The sequence below is a fragment of the Lissotriton helveticus genome, chromosome 8, assembly GCF_964261635.1.
Source record: "Lissotriton helveticus chromosome 8, aLisHel1.1, whole genome shotgun sequence".
Classification (NCBI taxonomy): domain Eukaryota; kingdom Metazoa; phylum Chordata; class Amphibia; order Caudata; family Salamandridae; genus Lissotriton; species Lissotriton helveticus.
The window spans coordinates 999,036,373-999,056,458 of NC_136069.1; the positions used below are offsets into that span (position 1 = coordinate 999,036,373).

The following is a 20,086-nucleotide window of genomic DNA, read 5'->3' on the forward strand; positions in this document are numbered from 1 at the left end:
ACATCAAACTGTGGAACACCCAGAGCTGATCCAAACTACCTCAGATTCAGGAAACCCTTTAAAACTTAAAATTGATCTCTTCAAAAAAGCATTTGCCCGAATGCATTTAAACAATGCGTATTGCATTTGAACAATGTGGTTTGATGGTTGCACTTCACCCTGCTGGACTCTGTCTCGTATGGACTGGTATCCTATTGTTTTGAAATATGCACATCAACACTTTGAAGTTATCAAAAACAGTGGACAAACAGTACTTTGCAAAACATCAACATGAATAATTAGTGATAGGGACTGTAAAGAGTTGCAGGAGAACCTGCAACGGTGTTTAGCATGTTTCTTTTTGGCATGAGGATCACCTCATGGTGTCCTTAAAAACACAGGCTGGATCATTCATATGCTAGTCACCTTGTGCTCAGAAAACAGGAGCTTATGCAAGCACTGTCCTGACAACCACCAAACACAAGATCAGGCTGAATATCCATGATATTTCACCATGCGATTTAACCTAAGTTTAGGTTTTGGAGGTTGGGCATGGTTGAAAACATGAATAGAAGGTGCCTTTTAAGCCATAAAATGTTGCAGTATTGCTAATGTAAATATAAAACTACTATTTTTTCAGTACCATTTTAGGACATCCATAATGGACCATTCAGGGTATTCCGTTGGTGGCAAAAGACGAGAATGTGAAGTGGGTGACATATTATTTTGGAATTACTGATTGGAGTCCACAGCTCACCAGAAAGACTATGGCTGGGTGAGGAAGAGTGATGCATCAACATGCAGGAGCTCATCTTGGTACTGTAGCTGAAAACGTTCTTGGTGATTAGGTCTTCTATATGGTGGGCATCTTATTGTGCACGTTGATGCGCCCCGTTAGCCAATATCAGCCTATATGAATAGTGGCAGTTTCCAAGCAAAAAAAATCTATCAAACACCAAATAATGTAATGGACCAACTTAACATGGATGCGGGAGGAAGAGCCAATTTATTGAGATCCATTTGTTGTTGGAGGTGGATTCGCGAATCATCTGCTTTTATTTAGTATACTTTCCCGGGAATGCTGGAGGAAGCATGCATGTGGAAAGTAGAAGATATTCTTCCCCTTTCCGGTGAAATCTACTGAGATTTAACAAGAAAAAATGTGGAAAATCCCTGTGAACGATGTACTTATATGTTATAACAAACAAAAAGTGTGAACCAGACAGTGTGCCAAAAGTGATTTTAGTTTGAGGCAAGTATATGATATCCTGCTTGCTCCTGGTCTTGGGATAAAGGGTGCATCTCAATACATATGGCCATTATTGTGGTTTTCATACAGCTATGCTGCCATCATGAGCTCGTCATATCAAGTAGGTTGTTAGACCTGCCATCCTTGGCATGGTTTCCTCTGACGTTTTGCCTCTACCTCCTGTATTTTTGATACTGTGCTGGATTTCGTTTTTGCTGGCTTAGATGCTTTGGGCACTTTGCCACTGCTGATCAGTGTCGAAGTGCAAGTGCTCCCTGTGTAAATTGTTATTATGATTGGTTCTCCCTGATTGGCATATTTGATTTACTGGTAGGTCTCTAGTAAAGCGCACTACGTGTGCCAGGGCTGGTAAATCAAATGCCACTAGTTGGCCTGCAGATCTGATTGTGGCACCTACATGAGTAGCCCTGAAAATATGTCTCAGGCCTGTCACTGCAGTGCCTGCGCATTGTTTGTTAACTGCCATGTCGACCTGGCAAGTGCACCCACTTGCCAGGCCCTAAGCCTCCTTTTTCTTACATATTAGCCACCCTTAAGGTAGCCCCATGGTACCCCTGTGGCAGGGTGCAGTGTATGTCAAAGGTAGGACATGCCCTGGTGGGTGTGGAATGTCCTGATAGTGAAATCCTGCCAATTTCGGTTTTCACTATTGTTCCCATAGGATAGAATAGAGAGTTTGCTTATAACATCTTAAAAACATAACTACCCCTGGGAACAAGGTAGAAAAATAAAGTTTAGTATGCCTGAACTCAGAATGTTAAAATGCATCTTTTAGTGAGGGTGATTTTTACATTCTGTGTTTGAAAATACCACTTTTAGAAATAAGGTATTTTCTTGCTTAGCCATCCAGCGTGCCTCTGTTGGGATTTGTATTGACTTTCTGGCTTTGACAGGGGCAGGGGATGAACAGTGGTTCCAGAGTCTGGATGACTCAGGGCTCAACAGACCTGGGCTGCATTTAGAGTAGGGGGAGGATATTTCCTTTCCCCTAAATAGGCCTGGTCTGCCTTCCACAATGCCGTCTCCACCTCCTGCCAGGAAGCTGTACCAGAGAGAAGAGAACTGGTTTTGACTGAGCACTGGGCTTCTCTGCCACCAGAGAACAAAGAATGTTGCTGTAAAAATATTGGGGCCCAAGACCCCAGAACTTTAGATGATCCCTGGATTTCAAGAGGACCCTTTGCCCGGGAGAAGAGCTGGAGAGACTGAGGAGAAGTATTGTCCCATTTGTTGTGTGCTGTGTGGGGTTGGCCTTCAGTTGCTTTTTCTTCCAAGGAAAGGAGAAGAACTTTGATGTGTGCTGTGTCCCCTGCTTGAAGGAGATATCAAAGTGCCTGTGGGTGCTGGCCTACTGTTCTGAAGTCTCAGGGACTCTAAGACTTCACCCCCAGGTCACCTGAACTCAGTTGCTGTGGGTTCTGACCTACCAAGAGGTGTGTGTGCCAGTTTTGGGCCTCTGGAGGTTGTTTCTACTGTTTGAGAGCTGGAAGAAAGAAGAAACTTGACGACCTGCAAAACTCGACGCATTGCTCTTCTGATGGCTGTTTTTCGATGCATCTCCACGGCGCGAGAAGAATTTTCATGCATCACTGTGCCGCTGCGAAAACTGATGGCACTGCAAGAATCGATGTTTTGAGGGATCGCAGCTGAAGAAAAACGATGCAGAGCCACTTGATGTTACTGCATCGATCACCGACGCATCCCGGATTTCCACGCATCACACTTGTGCGGCAAGTTTTCCCAACGCATTACCTGCGGACCGGCACTGTCACGAAGAATCAATGCACCATACAGACCAGAATCAACACAACCCTTCCTCTGCATGCACTGGGACTATTGCATCACCTCCCCAAGGTCTCAGGAGTTGACGCATCTCTTTGTTTCCAACTCTGTGTAAAAGTCACACATTCATAGTTTTCTATGGTACAAGTTCTTGAAACATTTTGAAAGTCATATTTTTTATTGTGTTTGTTGGATTTTTGTCATTTTGGTGTTGTTAAGTTTATGTAAAGATATTTTATTTTTCTAAACTGGTGTGGTGTCCATTTCTGGTGGTTTAACTGTGTTACTGTGAGTGTTGGTACAAATATTTTACACATTGCCTTGGGAATAAGCCTGTCTGCTCGTGCCAAGCTAACAAAGGGATGAGCAGGGATTATTAAAGTGTGTATCCCCCTTATCCTGACTAGAAACAAGGGACCCTATTTGGATAAAGGTACCTACCCCTGCCAACTAGAGACCCACATTTCTAACATAGGTCAATTAAGAAATGTAACTTGTGCACGCTATAGACTGTTTGGCAAGAGCTTTAAAGAAGTTGATACACCAACTAAAACTTGTAGCTATCTGTGTTACCCAAACAGCAGCATCTATTTCAAGGATTTCATTGTGGTGGCAGCATGGTTGTGAAGAATGAGTAGTGAATATGAGGAATATGGGGATCTTTTGAACATAGGACTTTTAGAACATGGTTTTGCAGGTCAAACCCCTTGTTGCACTATTGAACTAAATTGGATCTGTCATAGGTTCTGTTCTAAATTGCATGTTCAGAAGAGAATTCACTTTGTTTTGTTCAAATTAGATTTTGCTTACTTTAGCTCAACATTTCTAAACTGAATATTTGCTCTGTTTTATTTCAGACTCACATACTGACACAAACTGAGTTGGTGACAAGTTGGTGAGATCGCCTAGCCCCAAAAGAGGAAACCAACTCTGGGGGGGAGGAGGAGTTCACCTCTCACATTTGCAATCAGAGCGCTGCGCTGCTGGGCACCATTCGGCCGCCCGAAAATATACACACCGAGTGTCGACACACTGGCATCTCGGGCATGGCTATGGGTGGAGGAGGTTCAGCCTGAATCAAGGAGGAGGCACGGATGGCAAAGAGGTTGGAGGTGAGGGGGGAACAGAGAGGGCCGCTGCCAGATGTTTTTGCAGAGCAAAAGAAGTGGCTGGATGCTCCTGTACCCTCCCAGGGCCAGATCATAGCAATCTGGCTGCTATGCTGGAGGACACTGTTGAGGCCCACTGGCTCTGGTTTTGGTTTTGTGGTGAGGCAAGTAGAAGGTGGTGGCCACTGCAGCTGATAAGCTCTAGTAGACTTCAGAAGGCCTTTAACTTTGCCTCCAGGTAGCCTTAGAATTCCCTGCATCTTTGCAACAGTCACCAGCTTATCAGCTCTCCACTACCCTGCCTCCCAACTCCCAACCCAGAAGCAACGCAGGCTGAGTAGATGTGCCCTGGGCCTCCCCTGTCCTTCACCCAGAAGTCACGGTTAATGCAGTTAACCTATGAAGAGCCCTTGATGCGGTAATTAATGCTGAACACAGTCGCCTCACCAGCTGACTGCAAAAAACAACATAAGTGGCAGTGTGTGACAGCTCCTGAGGTCCCAACCCCCATCACCTGGACAGTGGTAAGCCCCAAGGAAGTAGACATATAAGTGGGGAGTACAGTGGGGGAGCAGTGGGCCAAGGTTCCTCTGCTCTTGGTAGAGCCCCACGCATGCTGAAGAGGCCCAGCGAGGTCTGGGTGCAACTTGAGACCAGGGCAAGCTCCTTCATCAGTGGTCTACAAGGCATACAACCTTATTTGGAAAGGGCTCCGGCTCCCAACAACTATGAGCGCCCTGTTGCTCCCATGCAGCGTGCTCGTGCCCCCTTGACTCTAACTGGTTGTTCCCTAATATGGGGATGGGGGGGTGAGGCAGTGCTGGAGAAAGAACCAGAGCATTGGTCATCGGGAGTAGTTTGTTTCATTACCACACATCACAATAGTCTGCAGATATCTGCACTCACCTGCAGGCACCTGATCCCAGTTCCAGCCTCCCTGATGCTGCACAATTAGTCCTATAATAATGCACTCAGGAAAAATCCGGAGGCAGGCCATCACACTACCAACAAGGAGGGAGGCACGAATAAAGCTGCTAAGCAACCTAGCAAGAGAGATGTGTCTATTACTACTGAGGGTGTATTAGGCGATACTATGAGTTTGCTATTATCATCTTCAATTGACCCTTTGCACATCCACATATTGCTCTCAAACCCTCCACTACCTAATCATCCCAGGATCACGGACTACTTCATTTCAAATAAACCCATCTCCAGTAGCGGGGGTAGGAAAACCTTACAGCCTGCACCTTGCCCCCCAGCCGGCAATTCCCTCATGTCCCAAGCGATGTATAGGATAATGCCCATGCCGCTGATGACACTTTAGACATGTGCTGCACAGTGCTAACTATTTCAGTACAGGTTCATGCCACAGACCATCAGGAGGGAGATGTATTATTCTTAGAGACGGTATGTAACCATTCCATCTCTTCCCTAAGCAGAATCCAACATTGTGAACACACCAAACATGGGTGAGGCAAACAGGAGCAATTCCTTAGATGATGTCACCATCCCGGCATTGTTAAGTCCATATGCCCAACTAACCAACTGAAACAACACAAACAAGCAACTTTGCGTGCCATTTCCTTCCCTCTAACCTTCTAAGTCCCATCAAGCTAAGCCTGTTAACCTCAAAGGTTTCAGCCACTAGCCCGACCACTGGAGCGTCCAGTCATACTTCCCAGAAGAGGCTTTTGGAATCCATGACTTTGATTCATCAGGCCACTCTGACTTAATGTTGTTATGGGAAGAATGTAACCTGCAACATAACTTGCTCAGTAGCCAGACTGATGGGACATACCAGCATAACTCCAGCAGTAACTCTGGAATGTTTTGCTTAACAATTTAGAGGCAGTCTCAGTGTTCCTGTCTGACCACTCCAACAATCTTGAAATGCAAGTTGACATTCTAAGTGCCCTAGCAGATCCAAATTGTGTGAATTAACACCAAAGGGTCAGCTCTGAATGATCTGATTACAAGGATCCAGTCGGATCTGGCTGCCATGTATCATTCTTGCCCTTGCACCACCACTAGTAACGCCTTTGCTAGGATACCTCAAAAGCTTGATGCTATTCTTGGTTGGATTTCAATTCCCGCCCAACAGGTAGGTTCAAGTCTGAAGCAACAGGTCAACATGGACCCTTGCAAGGCTCCTGTAGTCTCTAAGGGCACTTTCAAACATCCAGCGTATGCTACCTATTCTGCTCATGCTAAGGCACCCATGGGGCCTGCTTTGAGCAACCCATAGAGTTGGAAACTGAGCTGTCAGGTGCCATAACCCCCAATGAGGGCACCATTTGAGCTGTTTCTCTCAATCAACAAGATGGTAACAATGGCAAATCCAATGAGAGGTCAGCACCTGTCCCTGCCAGCCGAAGTGGGAAAGCCACACAAAAAAGGAGAGCGCGAGGCTTTGAAAAGCAAGATACAAGAGTAGCGCTAGCTGCTCTATACTTCTTTGCACAACTTCTGCCCCGCAGGTTGTCTCTGGCAATGATACCCCAGCTGACCAGTTAGCCACTGCCTTGTCTCCAGGCAAGTAGTCTTCCAGCGAAACTAAAACCAAAACCTACCTATTGTTTAACTGCAATCCAGTACAAAAGCTAGATCACAAAGAGGATAGTAACTTGAGCACAAAGATCCAAACTCTTCATCAGCATGCATTTCCAGCACCGGCACCTCCATCATGTGCACTTAAGTCATCGACTGGGAAGCCTGACATTTGCAACATACACTCTGTGAACTCTGCCACCACTACTGCCGGACCTTTTACGTGTCCCGCGAGGAATGATGACCCCATATCTCCTTGGCCTTGCCCATCCACGGATCTGGAATCTGATCCAGTGGCAGTGCTTGAATCTGCTCAACAGCCCTTCTTCTGCAAATTAGTTCTCGAGCACCATCATCTTTTGCACAGAATATTCTTGTACAGACCATCAAAGGTCTATTGTCATGGCCAACAATCCATTCTCTTCTGCAAGGACTTCAACAACTCTGCAGTTGACATAATCAACGGGAGTACCATTCTAAAACTTGTACTTCCTTTACTCTAGAGGTGGCAAGGAGCTGGATGTGATTGGGGGAGGTGATTGCAATGCTCATCTCTGCCCCCTGCTTTCAAAGATGCTTGCAGCATAATCAATTGTAAAGGGAACTCTTTACTTCATTTTTCCCATGATGCATTTGGAAACAATATTAACTATTTGATGATGAAATTTAATATGTGTTTCTGTAATGTCCTGAGTTAGACCTGGTAAGAAATAGGGACAATTTACATTTACCCTGTTTTCCCTAAAGTTGCCTTCCCTTTGTCATATCGACTTTTCACACACATTTGCATTTGTGACACTTCGGTTAGCTTCTAAGAAACACTGACCTTGCTGACACAAAAGAACTTTGTGAAAACTCTATCCACCTGCCATGGCATATTGTGCAAGGCCATCATGAATGTGATACAAATGTGTTTTTTATTACATCCATATGGCAACACAGCTATCTATAGAACACAAACAATAGGCAGCTTGATCACGCCCCAAGGCAAGGATGACCTTTTCTATACAATGCAAGGGTGGAGACAGCGCCAGGGATGAAGTCACAACCTGGTCACTTTATTTCAAAAAGTTCTTTATTTTTCTTCATAAAAACAACTCGACAACAGCCACGGCGTTTCGTTCCTGTAAAAGGAACTTCCTCAGGGCAGAAAAAGTGTATGAATAAATTCGTAGAGTGGGCCCAGAATACTGGCCTTGGACGTTGTGGTCCCAATCCTTTTTATATTCCTTCTTCCTTCTTATTTTTCAAGAGTCAAGCAGAAGCGGTGCCATGTGCACTATACATGGTGACCTATATTAATAGGACCGAATAATGTTGATTGGATGTGTGCCCACACAAAGCAGCATCATGGGCACAAGGGATACTTCTATTTTCGACTAAAATTACCATTCTGCTGAAAATCGTACCTACCAAATATACCACCCTTAAGGAGCTGGTGAGAAGAGCGAAGCAATGAAATGCATAAATTAGTACTAGATTAGTCAAACATAAGTGACTATTTACTGTAATGTGTGGTCGGTTCTTTCTCTACTAGTTCTTTGTGCTCTAGACTTATCTGAAGCTGATGAAAGTCAACAGATAGTATAATGGTACAGACAATAATTTTGAAAATGCAATTTAAATATATGAAAAGCACTGCAAGTATTGTTGCAGGCTTGCTTTGGGTTAGTTGAGCCAAATACTAATTTGAGAAAAACTGAAAACTGCCAACATGCAGTCGCTCCAGCTGACAGTGGTCTAATCATCCCTTGGGGGTGTCCAACCTAAGACCAGGACGAGGTCCCACACTCTCGTTATTCAGGTAATGGGCTTTGACTAAGTCCTAGTAGGATTCTTGGCTCTTTCGCACCTACTCACATGCTAGGTCCACTTAGGTACATCTAGACAGGCACCATACGAGCATGCACTTTATTTTATAAATGCATTTTATATTCATGTAAATGTTCATGGCTATTGCAAAATGGTAGAACTGCACTATTCCTTTTTCTTCATTGTACTGCTGATCATATATCTCTGCTACTGTTTAACAGTTATCGCAGCACATATATTTTACACTAAAAGAACAACTGTGCAATAAATTCTTATTGTAAACATGCCTGACTGTTTCTTCTGTGTAACTCTCTGTGACCAAATAAGCAAGCACGAGTGACTGAGCGAAAAGTAGAACATTGTTTCCACTATTCTGAGGAATCAGGTTTGTCGTGTTCTGAGCTTGCCAAAAACTAATCTCTGTGATAAAAAGGAGATTCTAGTGGCACTGTGAGTTAGCTAATGCAAACAGGGTAACATACGCAGTGGGGGTGCTCAGAATCAGTCTGCCACCAGGCCAATGTGTATGTTATCCAAAAGCGCAGGTCGAGAAGAACCAGTACACACAGCTTTTTACTGTCCGTTGTGAGCCTGATTTCATCCAATACTGACAGCATCACCAGCTCAGTGCTGTGATGGGCTCTAAAGCCAGCCTGTCTGTCCCCAAATAAGAGATGTTCTTCCATGAATATTGACAGAGTTTTGAGAACGTGATGTTCCAGGATTTTGGCCATGAAGGGAAGTTGGGAGATGGGCCTATAGTTTTTCAGATTGGTAGTGTCTGCTCCCATTTTTTTGAGAGGGGGAATAACTCTAGCTTCCTTAAAATTTCTGGGAACCTTCCCTATATCTAGAGAGAAGTTGATATGGGAGAGGACTTCTTCCTTGATTGCAGGAAGGGCTAGTTTGAAAATCTTTGCTAGGCTGGGGTCCGCAGGTGAGCCAGACTTGATCCTGTTCGCAATATGGAACATGGAGTTATGATCTAGCTTCGGAAAGGAGGTGATGGATTTTGTCCTATTAATATATGAACCTGCCCTTGCCAGGGCCTGTTGGTTAATAGGCATTCTGTGAATATCTGCTAGAATGTCTTCCACTTTATCCTGAAAGAAGATCGTGAATTTGTTGCATTGTACCTGACTGGTGGAGGCTTCTAGTGTTTGTTTTTGGCTAAGCTCCTTCAGAATCTTAAAGGTTTCTTTCTGTTTGTTGTCGGCTTTCTTGATCCTGGATTCGTAGAATTCGTCCTTTCTGTTTAGGATAGCTTTTTTGTAGCAGGTGAGACTGGCCCTGTATTCTGTGAGCGCCTGTGGCTCATAGTCTTTACGCCATTGTCTTTCGCAGCAGTGGAGGGTCCGCTTCAGTCCCCTAAGTTCTTCGGTGAACCAGGGGGCTCCCTTCCCTTTAGTTTCCATTTTTATTCAGCCTGTTGATGGCCATTCTCAGATGGTTGGAGATGGATTTGCACCTAACTTTAAGATCCTCTGACCATGTATTCCTAGGTGCGTTCCCAAGTAGAGTATCCCCTAGAATGTTCCAATTACGCACTGTTTTCCATCTAGGGGGGGCGTGGGGCACGGTTAGCTAGGGTCATTTGGTAGTTAATTAAATAATGGTCAGACCATCCGCAGCGAGTGGTCTCCACCAAGTCAATCTGGGGTAGAGTTGACCAGATGAGGTCTAGAGTGTGACCTTTTCCATGAGTTGGGGTCTCTACTAGCTACTGTAGCCCCAGTGTGGACATAGATTCTTCTAGCTGTTGGACTTGTGTGTCTCTAGGTTGCTGATCCCAGTGGTAGTTGAAATCCCCAACCAAACCACTTTGGGTTTTAGATTGAGCCCTGTACACTTTTGGGCTTTTGGACTCTGTGCATGGTATTACCCCCTGGTGGCAATATCATATACAGAGCCAGCATGCTACAGGCATAAGCTTCTTTTGGCTGGAAAAGTGGCAGCATTTGTTCCCATTTTTAATGTAATCACAGAACACAACATATAGCATAAAGAAAAATCACAATTGCAAACTAAGATGACACAACACAACAAATCAGTAAAAACAGAAGACAGCACAACAACCAAATTACAAAACAAAAACACATATAGAATTCTAAGTGGGTAACAGTGAATAACTCTATGGGGCCGATTACGATGTCGGGCGGACTTGCGTCCACCTGACACCATCTCGGAAACGGACAGAATGACCTCTGGTCGGCAGTCCAGACCACCTAATTAGGATGCGACCGAACACTGTTAGGTCGCATTCCAAAATTTCCCTATGGAAGCATGTGTTACGGCCATAAACTGGCTGTAGTAGATGCTCCCATAGGGAAATGGGAGGTGGTGTTAATCCCTGCACCCTTTAGCAGACACCCTGAGGTGCCTGCCACGGGGTGCAGGGATTAACAAGGGGGCTCCTATGGTACCCCCTCTGCCCCCAACTGGAGGCTACAAAGGAAAGGAGCCCTGTTAGAGGCCCCAAAACACTCTTTTTGACAGGGTTCCATGTCGGAAAGGCTGGCATGGAAACCATGCCGGAAACGGTGCATCATAACCCGGACGACATAAACCGCCATCCATTTGGATTACAAGCCGGTTTCAACTGACTGACGGGCTCCATGAGCCTGTTGGAAGCAAGCCGGAATGACCGGCCGGTTTCAATTCCGACCGGCTGGATCAAAATCAGCTGGTTGGAATTTAAACCAATGATGTCGGTCCTGAGGTTGGAAGCCTTATGACCGACATCGTAATAGGACCCTAAATGTTTTTGAGTAAGGGCTGAGAGTGACATCAAATAAGCAAGAGTGAAGCTTGAGTTGTCTATGATGTTACTCTAATTCAGATGTGAGAAACATCCCTGTTATTCACTTTTTACCCAAGTATAATTTTATATTACGCATAGCACCAAAATCATCTACTCCTGTTTTCAAATACTATGGCGGGCCAGATGAGTAAAGGACAACTATAACTTTTAACTCCTTATCCCAAGTGCAAAAAACTAAAATAATTGGCCCCAGTCACTCAGTCCATCACACTCCGAGACATCCCACCCTCTCCAATCCTGAAGCTCTGCCCTCTGCCAGAGCAGAAGGATTGTGTTGTGCTAAAAGACTCGGGGGCAGACCTGTTAGATCAGCATGGGATGCCTCTAAGATATAACAACTGTAAGAAGCAACTTTCATTATGCACACTTGTTACATAATAGAAGGAACTAGGCAAATGTATTATCTGGTGTTCAGCCTAGGGGTTCTCAGTGAGAGCCATACATAACATTTAGAATTATAGATGGGGAACAGTGAATTATGGGAATGTTTCTCACAAAGGGGTCCTGAGTGAGCTCAAATAGACAAGAGAGAAAATCGAGTTGTCTACGATGTCACCCAGAACCCTGAGATGAAAAACGTTCCTGTATTTCACTTTTTAGCCGGGCTATAATTTTACGTTATGTATGGCCGCCAAAATAACATGGGCTACTTTCAACTGCTATACAGAGGAGCAGTGAGAGTGCCATACATAATATGACCTCTCCTCATGTGCCAAATGTGAGAATAAAATACCTGGCCTACTGCCACCCACCCCCACCTGTCTCCACTCCTTCTCTTCCCTCCCAAAGCTGTGCTCTCTGCGCTCCAGAGCTGCTCTGTCAGGTTGTCACAGATCCCAACTCAAGGAAACAGGACAGTGTGTGACATAGCATCGGTGCTTAAGACGTTCTGTGAACAAATATTCTTGTCACACATTACCACCCACCCTCTCAAAACTACTTTCATAATGGGGTGTTAAAAGGGGTTTGCACCAAGCACTGTCTTCCCTACCACCAAACACATGTAATATCACCAGTCAAACACGTTTCGTGGTTCGGCCTCTTGTCCTATAAAGTAACTTATTCTTTCTATTTTGAGCATCAGTTAATGCTAATCACTGTGCATGTTGCTTTCCACTTCTCCAGTTCCCTGACTTAATTTGACCTTCCCTCGTATGTGGGAGGCATCAGTTCATGATTCAACGCTGATCCTAGCTACCGCTGCTCCTCTCAGAGCACCGTGAACGTGGGAATTATCACCTTGTGTCCTCTTTTTGCACTTAGAAGTAAATCCGCAAGAGAAGCTCGAATTCGCACGCCTGTTCCACTCTCCTCTTACAGCTGATGTTTTAATTCAGAGCGCAGTTTATTTCTCTGCCTTAAATGGATCCTTTTTTAAACGTGTAATAAAAAAGAAAGCACATGTTTTCAAGACAGCATTTTAGACTTATGTTCTGCCCTCATTGCCTGGTATTTATGTGTCTAAAACAAAGTGCTTAATTTGTGCAGGTGGGTGTGGGTGGTCTGCACGGGCATTTTGTTTTGGGGGGGGGGTGAGACTTATTTTTCACCATTAAAGTATGATCTAGAGCAAGAGAAAGGAGGGCAGAAAGGGGAGAAGGAAGCAACAGATGGGAAAAAAGTAACAAAAGTAGAAAGCAGGGGTGAAAATCATTCGGCAAGAGTAACTTAAAAAGTACGGAAGTGTAGTGTGGTGGTGGTAGAAAACGTTGTGAGAAATCATCAAACCTAGGCCGACCACGAGTTGAACAACGCCGGTAATCATAAGTTATTATAAATACAGCACCCCCTCCCGCGGTCAGTGCCCCCTCCACAGTTCAGCGCCCAGTGCGGCCACACCTGTGGCACTGTTCTGAAGCCAGGCCTGCCAAGCAGAACTCCTAAGAAAAACGTTGGCCTTGGCACTTATTTTTCACAAATTAAGCACTGTAAAACATGGCTCTGTTTAGTCCTCAAGTCAGGTCAAAGACTGTCCACTTTTATGGGCGTCAGAATTATGGGGAGCAAGTCTGCAGGGGACTGGAGGAACCCGGGGGGCTTTTGTTCAATTGCAGTTGCATTCGATTGTCTGCATATTCTCTCTTCTGAGAACATATATTCCTCACGGTTTCTAGCCACTGTGGAGTCTCGATAACATCTGACCCTTGTGTGGTTCTCTGTTCAGCGGGTGCTGCACATTGCACACATAACGCTGACCGACGACCTCAAACCTAATATATCTTTCTTCTCTCACCTTCCACCCCCTTAGCATTCAGGTTACTCAAAAGATTCAAGTCACATGGATGCCCTCATGGGGACCCCCTCTATAACTTATTCACACACTCCAATCCTATGCCATCTTTTTTGCTCCCCTTCTTGACATGTCAGTCATTTCCATAGCCGAGGCTGGTAGGGAATTTGGGTTTTAGAAGGTGGAAATCAGCTTTACCCCCATTTCGATGTGCCCCAATTCTATATACCACATAGCAAGCAAAAAAATAAATAAAAAGTCCAGACTGTACTCTCCTTTTCCCAACCATCATCGAAGGTGTTTCCAGGTTGTATTTGGTGGAGTGGGCGATCCCACCTGACCCGCACCAGCACTTGCCGGACATACACTGTGTTCCTTTTCTAAATACATATGCAGCATTGTGCTGCTACAGTTAGCTGTACTGACTAATTACTTTTTAGCTTCAGTTATACCTACTTCTTTCATAGTTGCAGTGAGTTATAATGTTTATATTCCCACATTTAAATAACTTTTACCGTCATATTATGAAAATATATTGCGTTTTTTTTAAATTAGTGACTTTAATTATATTTTTCAGACATTAAGCTTGTAATAACTTTAATAATATGAATGTCCTGATCAGATGTACTGTACTTCATGTTTTTACTTTTGAATCAAATAAAAACATTATTTTTTTTTTTAAACCACAGCCTCGCGCGTTCCGGGGGCGCGCAGTACATTTTCTGCCATTAGTGTGATGCACAGAGAGACAATCCCTTCAGCTCATTCATCAATGACAACTGTTCTCGGAGAAAATACTTTGTTATGTGACGTGTACCATGTGCCCTATTATTCGTCAAATGGGGGGGGGCATGGAACCTTGAAAGGGCTACATTTCTTCAAGATTAGGGGTAGTGAAGTGACATGTTTATTTCCTCAGCCATCTTTGAAACAGGTGGTTGGTTCAAAAGTATTCAGCTTCTGCGCACACAGCTACCTGTCCCGTTTACTGGGAGTACTTCCGGATACTTCTAGTTTCAATATTTAAAGTGGGCTTCTTTCCTCATGTCCACTTAATATGATCCACGCCCCATAAAAATGGAGGTCATACATGTTGGCTTGCTGTTCATTTGCACTCTCACTTTGTGATGTTGTCATCAATGAAACATAAAGGTATGGAATGGAATGCCATATGCATTGTGGTGGTAAACAACAGGCGAGCGTGGTCTTAAGCTATGTCAGGAGATTTCTCATTGAGGACTAAAGGCAATTTGAGGCTAGAACTACACTCTTGCATGGGAGCGCGGGAAAAGGGGATGAACTTCAGTGTGATCAGCCAACGAGACGGTGGAAAATGCATGGAAAATATTGGAAAGTATGGGCCATATTGCATCTTGGACAAGGGAAATGAATGAGTTGATGGCCTCACTCTTCATTATCAATGTGCAGGTGTTCACTGCCATTAAGATGCCATCTTACCCCTTCGTCCCATGGCAACGTTTGGCACTTTTGTTGGTAAACCATGCAACATGATTAGTGGGCAGGTAAGCTCTCCAAATTCAGTTTATTGTAGGTGCCAACACGATAAAGAGAAACAAGAGACAACGGTCAGCAGAACCTCCTCCTCAGCCCTCTGCGGCCAACTGGCAAAACAGAGCCGCTATCTGGAAACCGGTCGCAAACATTTCTGAACAGAACCTTTGTGAGCATGATTCGAACAAAACAGTTAGCAAGGAGGTGACCCTGCCACATCCTAAGTTGTTTTGCACTTTGGGGCAGTTCAGGAAGGGAGTCAGTGCCACTGGAGGGGCTTTCCATGTTTTCTAATCAGATCAAGATTTGTTTCAAGGTTCTTTGCTGGACAATTCCAAGTGACAGTAGGGATCTACTTTCTGCCTTCAGAATAAAAGTGTTCCCTACACACTAGCCCGAGTACTCTGCTCACCGTCTCCCAATGGTGGCTCCAAGAGGTATGTTTCAGTGGGAGTAGCCATTTTCTTGTCTATTTGCCTAAACTCTACAACCTATCACACCTCTTATGGATTACGCCCCCTCCCTTGTTACTATCTTTCTAGAAGACTCTAAAAATACATGGTACTTGCTATTGACCTGTCCTTTTGGTGACTTCTGTCAGTACTGTGTGCCTCACAGTTAGTTTTAACCTCTTAGGTGCAGTACAAACATGGTGCAGAATCAAACGCCTTTTATACAACTTGTGAGGACACTCTTTTTTTGCATCTTAGGGTTGGTCAACTGAAATGCTCCCTCACTTTGCTCACAAGTAATAAGAAAAATCGGGGTGAATTACCAAGGACTCTCTTTCGTTGTAGTGATTTTTTAAGTCTATTTTCCGTTTCTCTTTTAGAAATAAACTTTCATTAGGTGAGGTGTTGGGAGTAGGGGACTCAGGTGCAATGATCAGAGGTCTAGGTGTTTTTCTACTTATAAAGGGCACCCCTTAAATGACAGCAGTATGACCCTTCCATGCTGTCCTTCCATGCTAAAAGACCCCCGATTGCGGCTATAGATCTGGGCTTCTTTTCTTTATGTACAGTACAGTACAGTTGTTTAAGACTACTGACCCTTTCTCCAGCAACAGATATTTTTGACATTCCGTTATTCCTTGCACCTACATTTTCCGTAAGAACTGCACAATTTCCAAGTTAATTATTTAGAAATGCAAAGTAACTGTAAAAACGCAACATAACACAGTACAGTAAAGAAACAACCAGGGGGTGCACATTACTTATATCTGATTGCATATGTACAAGTTACGATCACCATTTTGTGAGAATGTGTGCCCACAAATACACTTAAACACAACTTTCAATCAAAGTAAAGTTAGCCCTTCAATTGGCATACTCCAACTCTTGAATTCTAGCAATTGGACACATGCAAGCTTTTCCATGACGATTAGACAATTCTGTACAGTTATGCTTTGAGGATCAAGACTTATCGTTTTATGTTTGTTTGGGAAATGTTTACTCAGTATCAGAGAACTACTAAGAGATGGACATTTATGTTGTGAATTCCCCTTTCTACTCTTGCTTCCATTCCTAGTGAATCCCCACAGGTTGTTTTAGTAGGATGGGATTCAACTCTTTGTAGTGCTTATTATTTCTCATATTTATTATCATTCAATCTATGTTCCATGCTGTTTTCTTGTAATTACATTTCCTTCTGTTCACACTTCTAGAGTTACTACTGATCCTCTACCCAGTCTGATTCCAATTTGGCATTTCCTTTTTGTGGCATAGCAACCTCCTGTCCTGACTTTTTTTAAGTTGACTTAGAGCAAGGGTTGGTCTGTTTCTATGGGTAATTTGGTCAAGTGAGGATGCGCAAAGTCACTGTTCTTCGGGTGCCACTTTCAACAAGTGACTCATGAGGTGACATTTGGAGGTGGGGTTAGAGTAGGCAGTGAAGCTATGGGAGTACCCACCTTGGTAAATATGTCCAAAGTGATGGAATTCTATCCACCTTATTCATTACTACCTATAGTTAATATGTTTCAAAGCACTCTGAATGATAGAAGAGAACAGAACTGAGATTTGGCGAAGAAGTAATTTGCCCAAAGGGACGCGTCCTGTTCAAATACAGAAGCCTGAATCGGAGTTTGCATCAACTCGTTTCAAGGCTGACACATAGCCTATTAGATCACTTCTTAGTTGGGATACGTGGTCAGTGTTGGCTGTCTTCTCTGGGATTATGCACAATGTACTGAGGGTCGTGCTCAGCTATGTTTTATAAAGCTTACTACGAGCATATATCCTATTCCTAACAGCTGCCAATTCACGTAGCTAAATAAAAATTTGCCCAATGACAAAAATGGATTTGCCTAGGACAGCAAGGGTTGTTGGAGTGAATTCTCTGGGAATAAAATGTAGACATCCCTCTTCTAAAATTAACAAATCATTCACTAAAAGACATCTGAGATGTCAGAGGGTGGACCGCAAAACTAAAATGTTCAGCTCTGGCGACATGTTGAGCATGTTGCCAGTCTTGGTCAGTTTCTTCATTTATCACTTAGTTTTGGGTTTGAGGACAGGAGATAGTGAGTTGCATATAAAGACGAAGTGTGAGAGTCCAGAAGTGTTTACTACTTTAAGTCTTTTTGTAAGTTTTCCCATTTTTTTAAGTTAATGGACTTGGGGCAATGGAGGCCAGAATTTGCCAAAGGGTCAGCGGTTTCGACAAGAAGAAGAAACCTACAATAAAATGTAGGGCTCGTTCCAATTCTGAAAATGTACCCTCTAAATTACATTTGGGGGACGATATACATGAGTGAAACTTGTGGCTTTCTGAAGATAAATTGCACCCTGTTGGGGGAGTTCCTAAAAACTTTCATATTTTGGGCTTGTTTAAAGCATCATGCCCATTAAGACGCGCTCCCACTACTTGATAAAGTGTTTGCCTTAATTGACCGAATTGCGCAGGCAATTTAAACCTGGGTAGTAAAATAGTTCCCACTACTCGCAATATTTGGTCAAAGAAGAAACAACTGCAAAGGGATTTCAGGTTGCTCAATTGATGAAAATGAGTTCAAACTCTCTTGCAGTTCCAATGCTTTGTAAGAAGGGCGGGTTGGCTGAACAGGGAAAGGGTGCAAAATAATAGGGCAGTTTTCGTGGATAGATCTTGCAATTTGCAAGTTGCAAAAAGCATTTGGCATGTTACAACTTGCTTTCAATTACGGGAATAGTGGGGCCTGTTTCGGTTCTGCTATGCAGATTTGTTGAAGATCACACATTTGGTCAACTAAGAAAACCGTAATTAGAACACAGCTCTTCCGGTTAATCTGTTGACAATGTACCCTCTGGGTGACATCTTTGGGCGTGGCAGCCAGCAAGTATGTGAGCTGCCTGCCTTGAGGAAATCGCCATCCTGCTAATATGAAGATTGCTAGATGTGTTTAGCCTGTCTCAAAGCACTCCCATTTTCAAAAAGGTGTGGATACAGAAGCAATGGTGCAAAAGGGCGATTTGTCTCATTTAGACGGACTGGCAACATTACATGTGATGACGTCGTGGGGGAGTGCTGGCAGATAAACATGCTGGGATACGCTCCCTTGAGACCCGACGTGCTCCCACTCTCTGCCTAACAAGGGCTGCAGATGACGTCTAAAGGCAATCTCGTTCACATTGTTTGCATCTTATAACTAAACTACAAGTCCCCAAAAACTATCAGAAAGGCTCAAATGCCATAAGCTCCATCCACTTAGAGGTTCAATATTGGCTGAATGCATGCTCAATCACTCATTCACTTACTAGTATTGTTAAAAAAAAGGGCGGAAATTTAAGAGTTTTACGGTATGGAATTTAAGAGCGTAACGAATTACAAAAAATCACAATGGAATATTGTACAGGACTGTATGTATTTTTATTTTAATATGAATGACAACTTGTTTGTGGCACCCCTGGTGCAACCCCTTGTTCTTCATACGTCACACTGCTCAAAGAACACCAAACAAATTCACCTGCCTCTTCAATGCAACCTCGCTTGGCAGACAAGCCTGGTTGTGCAATTACACGATCGATTTTTAAGTGTGGTGGAGAGGCGCGTGCCATTTACTCCACACTGCAAAGACGCTGATCAATAGTTCGTGTACTGCTGACCTCTGTCTTTGGCGGCAAGGCACTCCCAGGATGGCATGATATCTATCTATACAAGGCGGCCATGTGACCACCTCCAGCCCAGCATGTCACTAACCACTATATTCGCGGATTTAATAAATGCGCAGACTGCGGCTGAAGGGTGGGGGCGCCAAAAGACATTGTGATGGAAGCTGAGCTGCACCGGAAGCCTGTGTTGCGTCAACAGGTGCTCCCAGGTAGGAAGCAGCCGCTAACAGGTGACTGGGCACACTCGAGCCCCACACAGACAGGTGCGTTCAAGGCCCACCCCTCCCGCCCATGCCCAGAAGTGGTTTACCTTCAGGATGAGGTCCGTGTGGTGCTGGTCCAGCATGTTGGCCCTTCTGGAGGAGGTGACGATGACCCGGCCGTACCTCCCCGGCGTCTGCAGGTCGGAGTACAGGCGGTGCTTGGAGCGGTTCACCGGGAAGAGGCTGTCCACCAGGTTGCGCTCGATCTTGGCCAGGCTGTGGTGCGGGGCTAGCAGGTACTCCACGTTGTCCTCTATCCGGTAGCGGCTGAAGCTGGCGCCCAGCAGGATGGAGATGAGAACCGGAGCCGAGGCGAAGAACACCGGGTGGCTGGCGATGAAGTGGCCGAGTCTGGAGAAAGACGTCCTCAGTCCCCTGTGCAGAACCTGCCGCAACATCCTAGTGCAAAGGGAGCTCAGGAGAAGTAGGCGCGCGCAGAGGGGTCTGAGGCTCTCCCGGACCCTGGCCAACACCATCGGGGAGGCCAGGCTTGCGGGGATCCCGCCAGGCTCGGATATCCGCTCATAGACCTCGAGGCGACACCCCGAGAACGCGCGCACCGGGGCTCTGGGGTGGCTCCCAAGGCGGCTCTCTTGGGGAGGGGGCGGTAGGGAGAGGCTCGGTAGCGCCGGGCCGGCTCAAACAGAGTGTAAATGAAAGCAAAAGATCACGA

The 20,086-nt window shown here is 44.7% G+C and overlaps 1 protein-coding gene across 1 annotated transcript in view; it reads right to left on the reverse strand.

Annotated features, from left to right (window-relative positions):
* Positions 1-19,826, reverse strand: part of PTCHD1 (patched domain containing 1) — a 691,546-nt gene extending 671,720 nt beyond the window's left edge. Inside the window, exon 1 of the mRNA XM_078657843.1 lies at positions 19,461-19,826. Coding sequence (XP_078513969.1) covers positions 19,461-19,811 — 351 coding nt within the window. The 5' untranslated portion in view covers positions 19,812-19,826. The remainder of the gene's footprint in view (positions 1-19,460) is intronic.
* Between the last annotated feature and the right edge of the window lie 260 nt (positions 19,827-20,086).